The following is a 15,948-nucleotide window of genomic DNA, read 5'->3' as shown; positions in this document are numbered from 1 at the left end:
GGCAGAAGGGGCGGGACTGGGGGTCAGCCTCCCTCAGCCAGCTCTTCAATGCTGCCTGGCTGGTGCTGCCTGGGGCTCCGGCGGGTATTTAAAGGGCCCGGGGCCCTGGTCAGTGCCATGGTAGCCAGGGGCAGCAGGCTTGTAGAAATGTTGGTGGTGCCCTGAACCCGCCCCTCCAAACTCTGCCCCCCACACCTGCCTAAGGCTCTGGGAGGGAGTTGGGGGGGGAGGTCTGGGGTGCAGGCTTTGGGCTGGGGCAGGGGATTGGGTGCAGGCTCTGGGAGGGAGTTTGGGGGGGGGAGAGGGTCTAGGGTGCAGGCTCTGGGATAGCATTTGGGGGCAGGAGGGGGTATATGGGAAGGGGGTGGGGGTCCAGGCTCTGGGACAGAGTTTGGGTGCAGGCTCTGGGCTGGGGCAGGGGGTGGGGGTGCAGGAGGCAGGGTTGAGGGGTGCAGGCTCTCGGCGGGAGATTGGGGTCAGGAGGAGGTGCGGATGGAGGGGGTGCAAGCTCTGGGAGGGAGTTTGGTGTCAGGAGGGGTGTGTGGGAAAGGGGTGGGGGTGCAGGCTCTGGGAGGGGCTGGGGAGGTGCGGTGCTTACCTGGGGCTCCTAGGCAGGGCGGGCCGGGGGGCCTCCGTGTGCTACCCCCAGGTACTGCCCCCGCAGCTTCCTATTGGCTGCAGAGGCACTTGGGGTGGAACACAGACCCCCCGCCGCCCACGGGCCGCAGGGAGGGGCCAGCAGCCACGTGGAGCGAGCAGGCAGGAAGTCACTCAGCTCCGCTGCGCTGCTGGTGGTGGGTGGGGGCCCTGGGCCGTTTTAAATCACCCGGGGACATGCGGAGGGGAGTGCCCTGGGGCGGAAGGCAGGGCCAAGGGAGAGACTTAGCCTCAGACATTGATGGAGCCAGGCCCCGGGCCAGGAATATTCCTGGTGCCGGGCACCACGGGCCCATAGAACTCGCCGTCTATGGTGGTAGCAGCGGTGGTGGCCAGGAGCCCTGGGCCCTTTTAAATTGCGGGGCCCAAGGAAACTGTCCTGTTTGCCCCCGCCCCTGTCGGCGGCCCTGCCGGTAGGGTCCTTGACGGCCTTGGGCTTTAACATCTGTCTATGGGCCCGTACTGGCGGCCACTTCTTACCGGTACACCGTACTGGCCCACTTTCACCTCTGGTCTAAACCCCTTTGGATCCCTGATACCCAGTGGCAGCCTTGCCTGAGAAGGGGCTGCACAATTCTGCCCTTCGGGGACTGTACAAAGGAAGCCAGCAGCATTGCTGATTTCTCTGCCTGGCAGGCCGACAAGCAGGCAGTTCCTGTACAAAGAGACCCACTGAGATGAGATCCCGTTAGGGAGGGGGCGATCGCCTCTTGAGAGCCCCTCACTCACCCTTCTCTGTGGCCTGGAACAGGTTGTGTGCCAGGTTCTTCTTGTCCATGTCCTCCAGCACCTTCCCAGCCACTTCCACCCCGTAATCCTCCTTGTAGTAGCTGACTAGCAGGCGAGTGATTTCTACAGCATCTGCTTTTTCCAGCTCTCCCCATTTGATACGGTTATAACCTGGCTTGGGCTGGAAATTGTTCAGCTTGTCTTTAAATGTCTTCAAGTCCGACTCGCCCAGCTCTCTAATGGTGTCGAACAGATGGTCTCTCAGGGGCTTTGCCATGCTGGCTTTTTGCCCTGAGACAACGGGCAGGGAGTTTCCTTTCCTTTGTTTCCGAGAAGGAAAGTGAAACAAACTTTCACAAGTCCTACCCTCTTCTCTTCTGTGACCCTGGGCTGTGCTCAGTTGGCAGATTAGCAGTTTTGATCTGGCTCACGATTTTTGTGGCCCTTTTGTGGGGTCGGGGGTTTTGCTGCTATGGGGGCTTAGCCTCAGATTCACTCCTGTTGTCTTGTGTTATTCAAACACTCATGGGCACGGAGATTGGAAGGGCAAAGGGCATCTGTGCCCTGGCTGGGAAGGAAAGTGGAGTTGGCGTCAGGGGGGGGAAATGGCAGGAAGAGTGGCAAAGCGATGCACACACACACACACACACCATGCAGAGACACAGTTACACACAAACACACCCCTCCCCCCAGAGACCGTTGCATACACAGAAGAACACACAGACACACCACACCACACTCAGTTACACCCAAACACTACACACAGGGGCACATACACAGTTACACCACAGACATACCGCACACAGAGACACACATGCAGCCTGACACACGCACACACACTGACAATCACTGACAGATACACACACCATACGCAGACACTGTGACACAAACACACACACACACAAAGACTTGCATGCACAGTTATGCACAGACACACCCAAATACCGACACAGATACACACTGACTGATACATCCCCTCCCCTGAATCCCCATTTTCAGATCAGAAGAAAGTAGAATATCCCATTCCTCCAGCAACAGGAAATGGGGTGTGCCAATAAAATCTGGAAGCTAGACACTTACGTAAGGGTGGATGTGGCCGATTCCCTACAGTTGACAAGAAGGGGTGAATATCAACAGAGGGAAAATTACTTTTTGCAGTGCTAACAAGACTAACAGATTGATTTGGGCATAATCACATCGTCTTGTCAACTGTTGGGAATAGGCCTCATCTACCCTAATTGAATTGGCTTCGTTAGCACTGACCCCCCACTTGGTAAGGCAACTCCCATCTTTTCATGTGCTGTGTATTTATACCCGCTTACTGTATTTTTCACTCCATGCATCTGATGAAGTGGGTTTTAGCCCGCGAAAGCTTATGTCCAAATAAATTTGTTGGTCTCTAAGGGTATGTCCAGACTACCCGCCGTATCGGCGGGTAGCGATCGATTTATCGGGGATCAATATATCACGTCTCGTTAAGACGCGATATATCGATCCCCGAACACGCTCCCCGTTGACACTGGAACTCCACTGGAGCAAGTGGCAGTAGCGGAGTGGACGGGGGAGCCGCGGCCGTCGATCCCGCGCCATGAGGATGGGAGGTAAGTCGGAATAAGATATGTCGACTTCAGCTACGGTATTCCCGTAGCTGAAGTTGCGTATCTTACATCGACATCCCCTCCCCTCCCCCCCAGTGTAGACCAGGCCTAAGATGCCCCAGGGACTCCTAATCCTCGATGAAACATACAAAGCCTCTGCTAAGAAAAGGAGCAAAGAAATTTGTTATACACTGGTGCCATCTACTGGATATTGAAGGCACTGAGCAATCCAAAATCTGAGAGCCAACAGCCAAGCAGAAAATACCTCCACCGAACCCCGAAACAGGGTCTATAAAACGTCAGAAGTTGCTGACTCCGACAAAGAAGCTGCCGTGACGTGGACACACTCCTCCTATCCCAGGGTGACCAGCAGTGAGGGGAAGCAGTGAGATTTAATTTCAGAGATTGTTCTTTCTTTTTACGGCTCAGGCGAGGTCTACACTAAAACGTTAGGTCGACTCAGCTACGTCACTGAGGGGTTTGAAAAATCCATATCCCTGAGCCATGTAGTTAAATTGACCTAACCCCCAGTGTAGAAAGCACTAGGTAGCTACTGCCTCTCGGGAATGTGTGTGTGTGGATTAATCCCTCCCATCTGTGTAGTGAGTGTAATTGCTAGTTCTCTTGTTGTGGCTGCACTCTCTCTAGTGAGACCTCGAGGAACTGCATTTTGGCTTCTAAGTAATGCTACGTGGATGTTCCTCCTTGGAACACCCAAGTCAATTGAACTAAGAGAATCTCACAGAAAATGTTTGTGCCTGCTTTTGATGCTTTAAACAAGTTCCTTTCAAAGCCAACATAAGAAACAGCAAAGACCAGCTTCCTCAAGGTGCAGCCTGTGAGACGTAACTTTACTCCTTGGAGAATTACTTTAGGTGCGGTAAGTGTGTTCGAAATACTGAAGAACTGATAACTGTTGATTATAGATCTGGGTCATTCATGGTGAATTAATATACTGGTTGGCTGGTTAAGAATAACCCAGTGTCCTCATTTGAGACATTCTGACCGAGGTTAAACTAGATCTGAGAAGGACCCAACTTTAAAATCAGAAAGCCAGCACTCCCGGGATGCAGTAAATTAAATTCCAGCTGAATTAAATTCCAGCCCCAAACTGGCTATGTTTCTCCAATAGGAAAATCTAGTTTGTTAGATTTTCAGAAGAAATCTAACTGGCACTTTGGCAAATTCAAAAAATTGACCCCCCTCCCCATTCACTCTTACTCATCTCCCTGCTACCCTGGACCAGACTCATGGCCCATCTAGGCCAGTATCCCACCTCTCCTTGCTCGGCTGTGGGTGATGATCCCTAATAATAATTTCTCTGTTTCCCCTCATACCCTTTGTTCGTTCAGTCCGTAAGCTCTTCAGGGCAGGGACTGACTCTCACTGTGGCTCTGTGCAACATCTGACCCACTGGGGGCCCTGATCCCGGTTGGGGTCTGCACAGCGCCAGGCACAACGGGGCCCTGATCTCGGTCGGGGTCTGCGCAGTGCCAGGCACAATGGGGACCTGATCTTAGTTGCAACCTCCAACTGCTACCATAACAAGCAATAATGACGAGATGCCTGTAATGCACTCACATGGGTGTGTGCCAGAAAGATAAATCCACTAATGCTGGTACAGTGCCCAGTAAATAAGGCATCCGGGCCCATATAAAGCTGTAGCTGATCCCGCACAGACTGATTGGGGGCCGTACGGCAGATAGAAGCCCAGACACACACGTGCACACAGGAGGCAGAGTGGACATGACCATGTTTTATTGGAGACCGTATCTGGGTGGATGCGAACATGCTCAGAGCCCAGCAGTGGCTGTACAGATCCCGGAGGCTTGGAACCACGTCGGGTCACTGCCCGTCCCAGGGAGCTTGGAGTTGGGCCACATGGGATCCGAATGTGTGGAGGAGCAGTGATGGCATGGGGTGTGGCTGTGGTACTTCCAGCTATGTGGGCATGGCCAGGGAGTCTCTGGTAATGGACACATGCTTGGGCAGGATTGAGATGCCTTTGGTAATGGGGGCATGAACCTCTGGTGATGGGGGGCCATGATAATGGCTCTTCTGTTGATGGTAGCATGACAAGGCATCGTTACGGAGCTACTGGCGACGTAGGATGTGGTTAGCTGTGGTTACAGAGCATCTGACAACATAGTTATGGAACTTACAGCGACGTTGGCCATGGTTGAGACACCTCCTGGTCTTGTGATATCAGGCATAGCGAGGCATGGCAGGGCACGGCTTCTCTGGGGATGTGGGGCGTGGCTTGGCGTGGTTTCAGCACCGCCAGCCCAGGTGACATGGTTGGGAGTCCCTGTGGCTCACTTGGCGATGTGGCATGGTTGGGTATGGCCGTGAGGATGTGGGGTGAGGTTATGGCACAGCTGGTGACGTAGGGCCGGCTGGGCATGGTCATGGCTCTTCTGGTGACGTGGGGTATGGTTGGGCGTGGTTGTGGCACCTTCCGCTCTGGCATTTTGGGTCAAGGTTGGGCATGGCTGGGGCACATCTGGCAGCATAGAGCATGGCTGAGCGAGTCTACAGCGCCTTTGGCAACATGGTTATAGCACTCACAGCTCCGTGGGGCGAGGTTGGGCGTGGCTATGGCACCTCTGGCTCTGCGAGGCACCATTAGGAGGCCTCCGGCTCCGGTGTGTAGATGACCAGCGGCTGGCTGTTCTTGCCCTTGTCGTGCCAGCAGACGTCGAAGAAGGGGTAGACAGTGGTGGTGAGGCGTGAGTGGAAGGCAAAGAGCGGCACCAGGTTGTCCTCGTCGCTGGCATCGTAGAACCCCAGCATCCCATCCTCGAAGCTGAGATACAGCCCGATCCGGCTGGGCTTGGTCTCCACCCGCAGCAGCCGCGGCTCCTTATGCTCCACATGGGCCTCGTAGTTCTTGCCTTCCTTGCAGCCCACCAGCCAGAAGCCGTTGGAGGGCAGGGCCTGGAGCCGACCCTTTCGCCCCGCCTCGGCCGAGATAACGCCCAGCGCCCAGCGCGGCTTGTCGCCCACCGTCACCTCCCAGTAGTGCTCGCCGCTGGAGAAACTCTGGCGGCTCACCACGCAGTTGGACTTGTCGAAGCGGCCCGGGTCGTCCGAGCTCACCGGCTGCTTGTGCTCTACGCACTCCACCCGCTTGCCGTCCTCCGACACCACCAGGTTGGGGTGGGCCGTGTCTGGGTCAAAGGTCAGGTTCTCCAGAGCTGGTGGGAGGGGAGGGGGAGAAAGGAATGGGGCATCATGTGGAATCCTGGAAAGTTAGCCCAAAATTCCACCCCTTGTTACCTCCCAACTTCCCCATTTTTCCTAATTCTTCTTTCCCACGCAGCACCCCAACCGTCCCCTTCAAGGGAGGCCAGGATCTCGGGTGGGGGCCAGAGGGTGCCCAGCACACTGGGGCCTAATGAATAGAGTACTGCACTGGGCCCAGGACGCCTGGGTTCTATTCCCAGCTCTGCCACGGGTCTGTTGAGCTGATCACTTCACTCAGGGTCTGTTTAGCACCCGGCACAACTGGTGATTGCCGTGCAGGGTAAAGGAGAATAGAATATATCCTTGGATATATACAGGGATCCCTCGCCTGGTGCTGAGATGCAGCTACCTCTGGGATGGGGCGCAGGGTTTGTTTAGCAGTCGTGCTGCAATCCTGCACTGAAAGCGAAGGTAGAATGTAGAGACTAGAATGGAGTCACCACAGCTGGGATTTTGCCAGGACATTGTGGTTAACTCACTGACTCTTGGAAAAATGCCAGGGATATTTAAAAACCACGAATGGCCAGAGTGTTGGTATGAATCTCATTTGAAATGCAACAGAGCTCCCCCATGCACTGCGCTGGGGCCCTGGGGCCAGCGCTGACTGCGAGGGGAGAGCGCCCCCTACTGAGCCACCAACCTGCTCTCTGCAGCACAGCGCCCCCTAGCGCTGCACTGGGGCAGTGGGGCCAGCAATGACAGAGCAGCCCTACTGATCCGTCTCCTGCAGCTGTCCTACCTGGCATCAGTGCACGGAACATCTTCCTCCACACCTGGAACTTGAAGTCATCTGTGATGATTGGCAGCTGGACGTCCATCCGGGCGACTGGCGGGGACTCTCCCAGGATCTTCTGCAGCCTGTGGGGAAGGAAGAGCCAATCAGGGGGCCATGTGCCCAGGGAGGGGAACCAGTAGGGATGGGGGGGGGGGTCAGAGGGAGAGGATAAGGGGCGATGCAGAGGTCAAGACTGTGTGACTCAGTTCCATTCATCCAGCAGGGAATGTTGTCTTCCCGAGACCTGAGTGTGCGAGGCTCGTGTGCAAGGGGAGGGGTGGAGCACACAGTAAGAGAGGCACTCTGGATTTGTACAATAGAAGAGGCAGGCTGGCCTCATGGTTAAGACACTGGCCTGGATCTCAGGACACTTGGGTTCAATTCCTAGTGCTTCCACAAACCCACTCGTGCAAGTCACTGAATCGCTCTGGGCCTCAGTTTTCCCATCTGTAAAATGGGGCTAATAATCCCTTCTTTGCCTAAAATGTGAGCTCACTGAGTGTCTGAGCAGCACCTGCCATAATCAGGACCCCCAATCTTGGTTGGCAGGGGGAGGGGGAAGTCTGTGCAGCACCTGACACAATGGGTCCCCTGATGTTGGTTGGGGGGTCATGTAGCACCTGGCACAGTGGGGGCCTCCATCTCAAGTGAGGTCTGTGCAGCGCCCGGCATAATGGGGCCCCGATATTGGTTGGAACATGGAGGTGTTACCCTAATGTAAGGCACGGTAGGGAGGGGGAACGTGTGGCGGGAAGGAGTGTGCCAGGAATACTGACACTGTAGGGGGCAAGAGATGAACTGGTGTGCAAAATGAAGGCAGTGAAAAGGGTGATTGTGCAAGAAGGCCTGAGTATGGTCAGGGATGCATGTGCAAGGGCAGGGGGGGGGTGAGAAGAGCGAGCCAGAGCACACGCATGTGAGAGGAAGCTGGTGAGCGAGCGAGGCCTGGGGCAGAGGCTCCCAAGGAGACAGCTGTGGGCAAGCGTGTCTAGAATGTGGTTTCCAGTTCCGGGCACCCATGTTCAAGCAAGATGAAGCCAGAGTGGACCAGGTGCAGCCATGGGCAATCGGGGGCCTGCAGGGCCGATTGGAGGAGAGGAAACCAGATGTGCGTGGCCGGGTTAGCCTGGTGAAACACTGGCTGAGGGGGTCTGATCACTCCCTACTGACACATCGGGGTAGGGAGCAGAGCTGTAAGCGATGCTGGAACCAGAGGAGGTGGGGACAAACTGGGCAGAAAGCAAGGGAGGCTGGACAGGAGAAGAAGGTTTCTGGCCATCAGAGAAGGGAGGGTCTGGATCGACCTCCCAGCAGCAGCAGTGCAGGCCAGGAACTGAGCGGGTTTGAGGATGGAGCTTGATCAATTTTGGACCGGGCTGAGCTGACAAGGGGGGAAGCAGGGGCTGCAAGAGCAGCGACTGGACTCGGTGACCCAGTCGGGCCCTTCCGGTCTGATGTCTCCAGCCCTATGGGGCAAACTGGGGGGCGGGGTCGTGGGGGAGCTGAAGGAGAGCGGCAGAGGAGTGGGAGCGCTCACCTGCTGGCCACCAGGCAGTATTTCTGTGGAGAGGAAGACGAGGGTGAAGATTAGCACCTGGCCCACAGCATCTCCCCATTCCCAGCCCACCCAGCCCACCTCTAACCCAGCCCCCGTGAACCACAGAGGCAAGAGCATGACGTTAAAAAGACAGACAGAGTCGGGGGTGGGTCTGACAGACACAGAGAGCCGGGGTGGGGGAAGTGCATTTGTGGGTGGGGGTCACACCCAGACCCAGAGGAGCGTACGTGTGTTGGGGAGGGGAATGGACACAGGGACCTGGTACATACCTAAAGGGGACAGAGACACAGGGATGTTTGGGGTCACAAAAGACAGACAGACACAGGGATGTTGGGGTTGGGGTGGCAGATAGACACAGACGTTGGGAGAGGTCACAGACAGACAGACAAAGGGATGTTGGGGGGAGGACAGGGTCACAGACAGACACAAGGAGTGTGGTGCAGAGCCCTGGACTCTAAGGGCTTGTCTACACTTAAAAGGCTCCGCCGCTGTAGTGCTTGAATGACGACGCTATCTACCCATTCTGCATCCCGGCGTAGGCAACCATGTGGTGTAGCTATCTTGGTGGGAGAAGCTCTCCCGTCAGCAGAGCGCTGTCTACACCAGGGAGTTTGCGCGGTATAACTGCGTGGCTCAGGATGTGGATTTTCCACACCGCTGAGGGACACAGTTACACCCGCATAAGTTGCTAGCGTGGACCAAGCCCGAATAACAGTAGTCCAGCGCAAAGGGGGATAGAAAATAGTTTAGAAAACACAAAAGACAGATTGCATTCAATTCTGCTGACCATGCCCCCAAGGGGAGAGGGGGGTAAACAAGAGGAGAAAGGAACTGGAAATCAATGAACCAAAATTGGTGGCTTGGAAATTAGGTCTAACTGGAGGCCAGAATAATGAAGGGAGTAGCTGTCCCACCCACCACTCCTGTTTGGTGGCGTGGTGGTGGTTGCAAAACAGGGGATGGGTAGCCTAGAAGGAAGGACCAAGTTTCCCCATCATGGTTGTCACCTACGTCATCTGCTGGGACCCAGGGGTCCACTGTATCACCATCTTGTCCTGATCCTGAGGGATGTTCTGGCCAGACAGAGGAACCCAGATGACATTGTCACCTCTGCTGGCTAAATCCTGAACACCAGCTGGGATGTGAGACTAGGGTGCCAGCGGTCACCCACCTCCCTTATGGGGCTTTTTCCTTCCTCCACCTTAGTCAGATGGTCACAGACAGATAGACATAGGGTGCAGGGTCATAGACAAATAGAGGGTACGTCTTCACTACCCGCCGGATCGGGTAGACGCAATAAATGGATCCCCAAACGCGCTCCCCGTCAACTCTGGAACTCCACCAGGGTGAGAGGCGGAAGCGGAGTTAACGGGGGAGCCGCGGCCATCGTGTAGATAAATCTCTGATAATTTTCATATGACTTTACATTGTGCCTCTTCATATAACCTTGTGGTGGGTCTACCCATGTGTGACATCTGTTTTCATGGGACTTTGTATCAAAGCCTCATTTAGAAACTTTGCATTGCCCTTGGTATAATATTATAGCCCCTAAGGATAGAATAAGATAGAAGAAAAAATTCTTTTTGCTAGCAGTAGAACAAGAGCTCTCCCTCCCCCCCCCCCCCCCCCCCCCGACTCTTAATCAATTGCCCTGTTGAATGAATGAGGTGTGGATGAGCAAGGCATGGAAGGCAGCACCTCCAGACAGCCTCAACTGTTGGAGAGGGGCTGGGAGCCAGACCCAAGGACAATAAAACGTGTCAAGTGGGCTCATTAAAGACAAGCAGACATGACGGCCTCGGGGGTTAGAAGCAAGCACCTTCTTTTGGAAACACCCTCTTTGCAGCATTGGAACAACATTCAAAAGAAAGCAGCACAAAGGACCAATGGACACAGACACAGAGTTTGAATCTGGTATAGATTTGCATAAAAGGAAAGCTGCTATAAAAGTGAGGTGTCTTGCAGAGGACCCCGGGTCTCGTCTTGTCAACATGGGAGCATCGATCCGGATCGGCAGAAGCCCGGCTCCACCCCCTCCCCCATCTAACTCACCTGGCCAGTGAAGTTAAGGGGAGCAACTAATTGGTAACAACAAAACGGAGTGTGTTTGTGCGTGTGTGTGAGTGTAAGTGTAATATATTATATGCATATAATACAGGGTTAATGAATACATGTATTACTAATAAATGTGGCGTTTTGCCTTATTCCCCCTGAAAAGATCCTGTGCAGTACTTTAAGTACAACAATCGATCCCGCGCTGCGAGGACGCGAGGTAAGTCGATCTAAGATACGTCGACTTCAGCTACGCTATTCTCGTAGCTGAAGTTGTGTATCTTAGATTGAGTCCCCCCCCCAACCCCCAGTGTAGACCAGCCCAGAGACACAGACACAGGGGATGGGGTCACAGACAGACATTGGGGGTGGGGTCACAGACAGACAGACACAGGGGGCAGGGTCACAGACAAATAGAGGGAGGGGTGGGATCACAGAGACAGAGACACAGGAGGTGGGGTCACAGACAGACAGAGGAAGGCAGGGGTGGGGTCACAGAGACAGCCAGAGACAGGGGTCAGGGGGTCACAGACTGACAGACACCAGGGATGGAGTCACAGACAGACGAAGGGGCAGAGTCCCAGACAGACAGAGGCAGGGGGGGGAAGGGGTCTCTCCTCACCCTCAGGAACTCGGTCTGGCTCTCCTCCTGCACCTCACCCAGCACGGCCTCCATCTGCTTGAGCTGGTCTAGGTAGTGGCCCATGGTCTTGTGCTCATCCCGCAGCACGGCCGTGGCCTGCTGCTGCACCCGCTCTGCCTCCCGGCCCAGCGAGGCCTCCAGCACCTCCAAGAAGGCGCGCATCACCCCCAGCTGCTCCGACACCTGCTGCTTGAATCGCACCACCGTGTCCTGCAGCCGGGGAGGGAGGGATGGTCACTGCCTTGCCACTCCCCCCCCCCCCCATTTCCCCGATCCCCCCCTGGGGTCAGAGCCCCCTGTAATTACCCCCAATAGCACCTCCCCTCCCTGATCTGCTCCAATCCCTGGGGTGGGAGCCCCCCAGCAACCTCCTCCCCACATTTGTCTTCATGAATATGGAGGATGCACAGATTGCTTTGTTACTGTAGGGTCTCCTGACATTGCTAGGGCTACACGTGGCTTGTTATCGTAGGGTCTCCTGACATTGCTAGATCTACACATCGTTTGTTGCTGTGAATTTCTCATGGACACTGGGGTTGTACACACTGCTTTGTATTGTAGGGTCTCTAGTGAGGACTTAACTATTGGGAGTCGCTTGTCTGACATTCACTGAAAGGAGAAGAGTGTGTAACTTCTGGGTGCTGGCAGGTAGGCCAGTGGGATCCCTTTGAACTAACAGTGGCTTCACCCACTGTTTCAATCGCATCACAGATCCCCTCCCACAGCACACATCCGAATCTCCTGAACGCGTGTACACACACACACACACACACACACACACACAGCCCCTGCTCTCTCACCTCCACCTCTGCTATCTGTCTGTTCAGCAGAGTGATCATTTTCTCCTTACGCACTTGTGCCTCCTGCAGTTGAATTTGCTGCTGGGGAAGTTGTTTCTGAGAGAGCAAGAGAAAAAGATGAATCGAGTGGTCTGATCCAAGATGGCAGGGAGGGGGCGGGATACCGGGCTAGGTGGGCCCATGGGTCTGATCCAAGATGGCAGGGAGGGGGCGGGATACCGGGCTAGGTGGGCCCATGGGTCTGATCCAAGGTGGCAGGGAGGGGGCGGGATACCGGGCTAGATGGGCCCATGGGTCTGATCCAAGATGGCAGGGAGGGGGCGGGATACCGGGCTAGGTGGGCCCATGGGTCTGATCCAAGATGGCAGGGAGGGGGCGGGATACCGGGCTAGGTGGGCCCATGGGTCTGATCCAAGATGGCAGGGAGGGGGCGGGATACCGGGCTAGGTGGGCCCATGGGTCTGATCCAAGGTGGCAGGGAGGGGGCGGGATACCGGGCTAGATGGGCCCATGGGTCTGATCCAAGATGGCAGGGAGGGGGCGGGATACCGGGCTAGGTGGGCCTATGGGTCTGATCCAAGGTGGCAGGGAGGGGGCGGGATACCGGGCTAGATGGGCCCATGGGTCTGATCCAAGATGGCAGGGAGGGGGCGGGATACCGGGCTAGGTGGGCCCATGGGTCTGATCCAAGGTGGCAGGGAGGGGGCGGGATACCGGGCTAGATGGGCCCATGGGTCTGATCCAAGATGGCAGGGAGGGGGCGGGATACCGGGCTAGATGGGCCCATGGGTCTGATCCAAGGTGGCAGGGAGGGGGCGGGATACCGGGCTAGATGGGCCCATGGGTCTGATCCAAGGTGGCAGGGCGGGGGCAGGATACCAGGCTAGGTGGGCCCATGGGTCTGATCCATGGGGGGAACAAGGGGGCAGGATACCGGGCTAGATGGGCCCATGGGTCTGATCCATGGGGGGAACAAGGGGGCAGGATACCGGGCTAGATGGGCCCATGGGTCTGATCCATGGGGGGGACAAGAGGGCAGGATACCGGGTTAGATGGGCCCATGGGTCTGTTACCTTCATCCTCTGGTGGGCCTCGGCGGCCGTGATGATGTTGTGGCCCTTGTGCTTGCCCAGCGAGGCGCACACCCCGCAGATGACCTGCTGGTCCTGCTCGCAGTAGACGCTCAGGGGGTCCATGTGCTCCTCGCAGTGGTCGTGGGGCACCTGCCGGAAGCATTGCACCAGGTGCTCCATCTGCTGGTTGATGTGCAGCTGCTCCACCTTGGTGGGGGCCTGGCAGGTGGGGCAGGCCGCGGCCTGGGACAGGCACTCCAGGCAGAAGGTGTGGCCGCACTCAGCCGTCACGGGGGCCTTGAACAGCTTCAAGCAGCTGGGGCAGCTCAGGTCCTGGTGCATGCCCTGCATCAGGCGCTGCTTGGAGTTCGACATGGCTGGGCGGTGGGGTGGGCTGGCAGAGAGGGGACAGAAGGTGACTCATGTACCCCCATTCCCACCCCCTGAACCAGCCAGTCCTGGAGCCAAAGCCCCCTAGAGGGGAACGGCACCAAGTCCCATTCCCTGCCCTCCCCAGCCCTGCTTGGGATAAATGAGTCATTTCCCTTCCCCCTGTGCTGCCTCCTCATGTGTCTGGCCTCTGCAGCCTGACCTACTGGAGGAATGTTAACCCTGCCTGGTATCCGCTGGGCCCATGGCGGCAAGGTGACAAATACCTATAAATAGCTGGCTTGGAACGGACATGGCAATGGGAGCCGAGCTCTGGGGCCGGCAGAGTCTCCATCTGTGGATCACGGCCTCTCCCTGGGAGTTGTGTCTGACTGTGTTGCACAGCCCTGCTTTTTTGTCTTGATGCCATTTTGCTACAGTGTATTCCACTGCACCCAGACATTGCAGTGAATTGCACGGGATTTATGGCTTTGCAGTTGCGTGCTGTTTGACAGCGAATACGTATTGCGTTCTGTTCCCTCTGCTGCAGTGTGCCGTGCGTGACCTGACATTGCCCTGTAGTCTCGTTAAGCACAAAGTATTGATCACAGTGAATTCCACGTGGATCGATTGGCATTGCGTTGCATGGTGTTTTGGTGCCGTGAGGTGCATTGTGTTGCAGTCGTTGTACTGTAGTGCAGGTAGGACAAGAAGAATTTGGCTTAATCTGCAGCATGTGTGGGTTACAGATGGGCCTGTGTTATCCAGGGGTTCAGACTCGATGATCATAATGGTCCCGTCTGGAATCTATGAATTTCATGCTATGCTGTGCTTTTGCTATCATAGAATATCAGGGTTGAAAGGGACCTCAGGAGGTCATCTAGTCCAACCCCCTGTTCAAAGCAGGACCAAGCCCCAGACAGATTTTTGCCCCAGATCCCTAAATGGCCCCCTCAAGGATTGAACTCACAACCCTGGGTTTAGCGGGCCAATGCTCAAACCACTGAGCTATCCCTCCCCCCTGCATGATGGGGAGCGGTCTGCAGGGCTGAACCCTCCCCAGACTATGCTGCATGCCAATGTCAGGACCACGTCTGAGGACCAATAAAGGCCATTTCCCGAGTGGGATGAGGGGGTTAAGCCAGCCTGGCTTTCCCCATGTCCTGCCCCACTTGTCCACATTGCAGCTGGGAATAAGGGGCTAGAGGGGCACTGGGAGGGGGTGAAAGCAGAAGGGAGGGAATAGACTGATCCCCAATAGGTAGAGATGGGTGAGACCCATTCCGGAGGGGCCTGACATGCAGCAAAGGGGGCCTGGATGGCTTCTCCATGCGTCGGACAGAGTTGGGCCGGGGGGAAGGGAAAGGGATGGAGGGAGGGAGACAGACGCACAAACAGAAGAAAACAGATACGAACAGAGAGAGAGACACCGAGGAACATTTTTAGCCTCTGCCTAGAGAGATTATTTAACCCAAACCAGCCCCCCCACAGCCAGCTCCCTTCTCTGCCCCCCCCTTTCCCTGCCACATGCTCTTCCCGCATACAAGCTGTCCCGCTGCTACCATCCAGGCTCAATGTCAGCACTAGGGGGTTAAAATGACACGCAGGAGAGAGGAGAAAAAAAGACATGAGAAATGGAGACAGACTCACGACAGACGGACGCAGACTGACTGACACAGACAGAGGCCTCACTCTGAGTATTTCTGATCCCTGCCCAGAGCCAAGTAACTCCAGCTTGCACCAGCTAAGCCCTGGTGCCGTCCTAGAGGGCAGCGGCCGAGCCCACGTCCCCGTCAGATCCTTTGACCTTGCCCACGCAGCCTGCCCCGTTCTTCGCCGTTCAGAAAGACGATTCTTCCCTTCAAGTTTGCCCAACCACCCTCCAAGCCTGGACCCTGGCACCCCGGTCGCAATAGGCTGCATACAGCCCAAGGGGCAACAAAATATACCCACAGCCACCGCTCCGCGCGGGAGAGAAAGAAGCAGCATCTTACTGAGATCGGAGGAGACGGATTGGGGAGCAGGGTCCAGCTGGAGGGCGATGAGGTGCAGAGATCGGATGGGCACCGAGGAGCAGCTGACTGCTGGGATGGGCTCAGGCTCAGTGCGACTGCTCCACGGCCCCTCCCTGCCTCTATATATAGATCAATAACGCGCTGCGGTTCTGGGAAGCACAGGACACCGACCAGTTTTTTGTCTGCAGAGCAGGAGGGGGAGGGAAGGGTGACAGGCGACTTGCTCAGGCAGCTGTTGGCATGGGGAGACATGGCTCTCATTCCCCAGCACAGTCTCTCTGATAAGGGCGAGTGACCTGCACTGCCCTCCCGGATGCCTGGGTCCCATTCTGCATCCCGGACTTCCCCTGCACCCCAAGGTCTGGGTGTGCGGCGTTGTCATCCAGGATGCCTGGGTTCCATTCCCCATCCTATTCCCTTCCTCCAGGGAACC

The 15,948-nt window shown here is 56.1% G+C and overlaps 2 protein-coding genes across 7 annotated transcripts in view; both read right to left on the bottom strand.

The window, feature by feature from the left end:
- The window catches only part of LOC103307061 (uncharacterized), a 28,511-nt gene extending 26,490 nt beyond the window's left edge, over window positions 1-2,021 (bottom strand). Inside the window, exon 1 of one of the 2 annotated variants that reach the window (XM_065594401.1) lies at window positions 1,387-2,021. In XM_065594401.1, coding sequence (XP_065450473.1) covers window positions 1,387-1,663 — 277 coding nt within the window. In that variant the 5' untranslated portion in view covers window positions 1,664-2,021. The remainder of the gene's footprint in view (window positions 1-1,386) is intronic. The other variant, XM_065594402.1, reaches the window with a different exon arrangement.
- A 2,704-nt stretch (window positions 2,022-4,725) lies between these two features.
- On the bottom strand, window positions 4,726-15,694 carry TRIM72 (tripartite motif containing 72). Of its 5 annotated transcripts, XM_065594306.1 has the most exons (8): window positions 15,193-15,612; window positions 13,788-14,227; window positions 13,132-13,525; window positions 12,059-12,154; window positions 11,238-11,468; window positions 8,543-8,565; window positions 6,970-7,088; window positions 4,726-6,181 (listed from the first exon to the last, which is right to left on the bottom strand). In XM_065594306.1, exons 1-8 carry the CDS (start codon window positions 15,487-15,489, stop codon window positions 5,610-5,612), a joined length of 2,172 nt encoding a protein of 723 aa, XP_065450378.1. In that variant the 5' UTR covers window positions 15,490-15,612; the 3' UTR covers window positions 4,726-5,609. The 5 variants fall into 5 exon arrangements, with proteins under 5 accessions (XP_065450378.1, XP_042700281.2, XP_005313403.2 ...); XM_042844347.2 differs by lacking the exon at window positions 13,788-14,227 and having other exon boundaries at window positions 15,454-15,694; XM_005313346.5 differs by lacking the exon at window positions 13,788-14,227 and having other exon boundaries at window positions 15,495-15,661.
- Between the last annotated feature and the right edge of the window lie 254 nt (window positions 15,695-15,948).

This window comes from Chrysemys picta, chromosome 4 (assembly GCF_011386835.1).
Source record: "Chrysemys picta bellii isolate R12L10 chromosome 4, ASM1138683v2, whole genome shotgun sequence".
Classification (NCBI taxonomy): domain Eukaryota; kingdom Metazoa; phylum Chordata; order Testudines; family Emydidae; genus Chrysemys; species Chrysemys picta.
The sequence above is the reverse complement of the archived record's forward strand: the minus strand, read 5'-3'. Positions and strand labels throughout refer to the sequence as shown.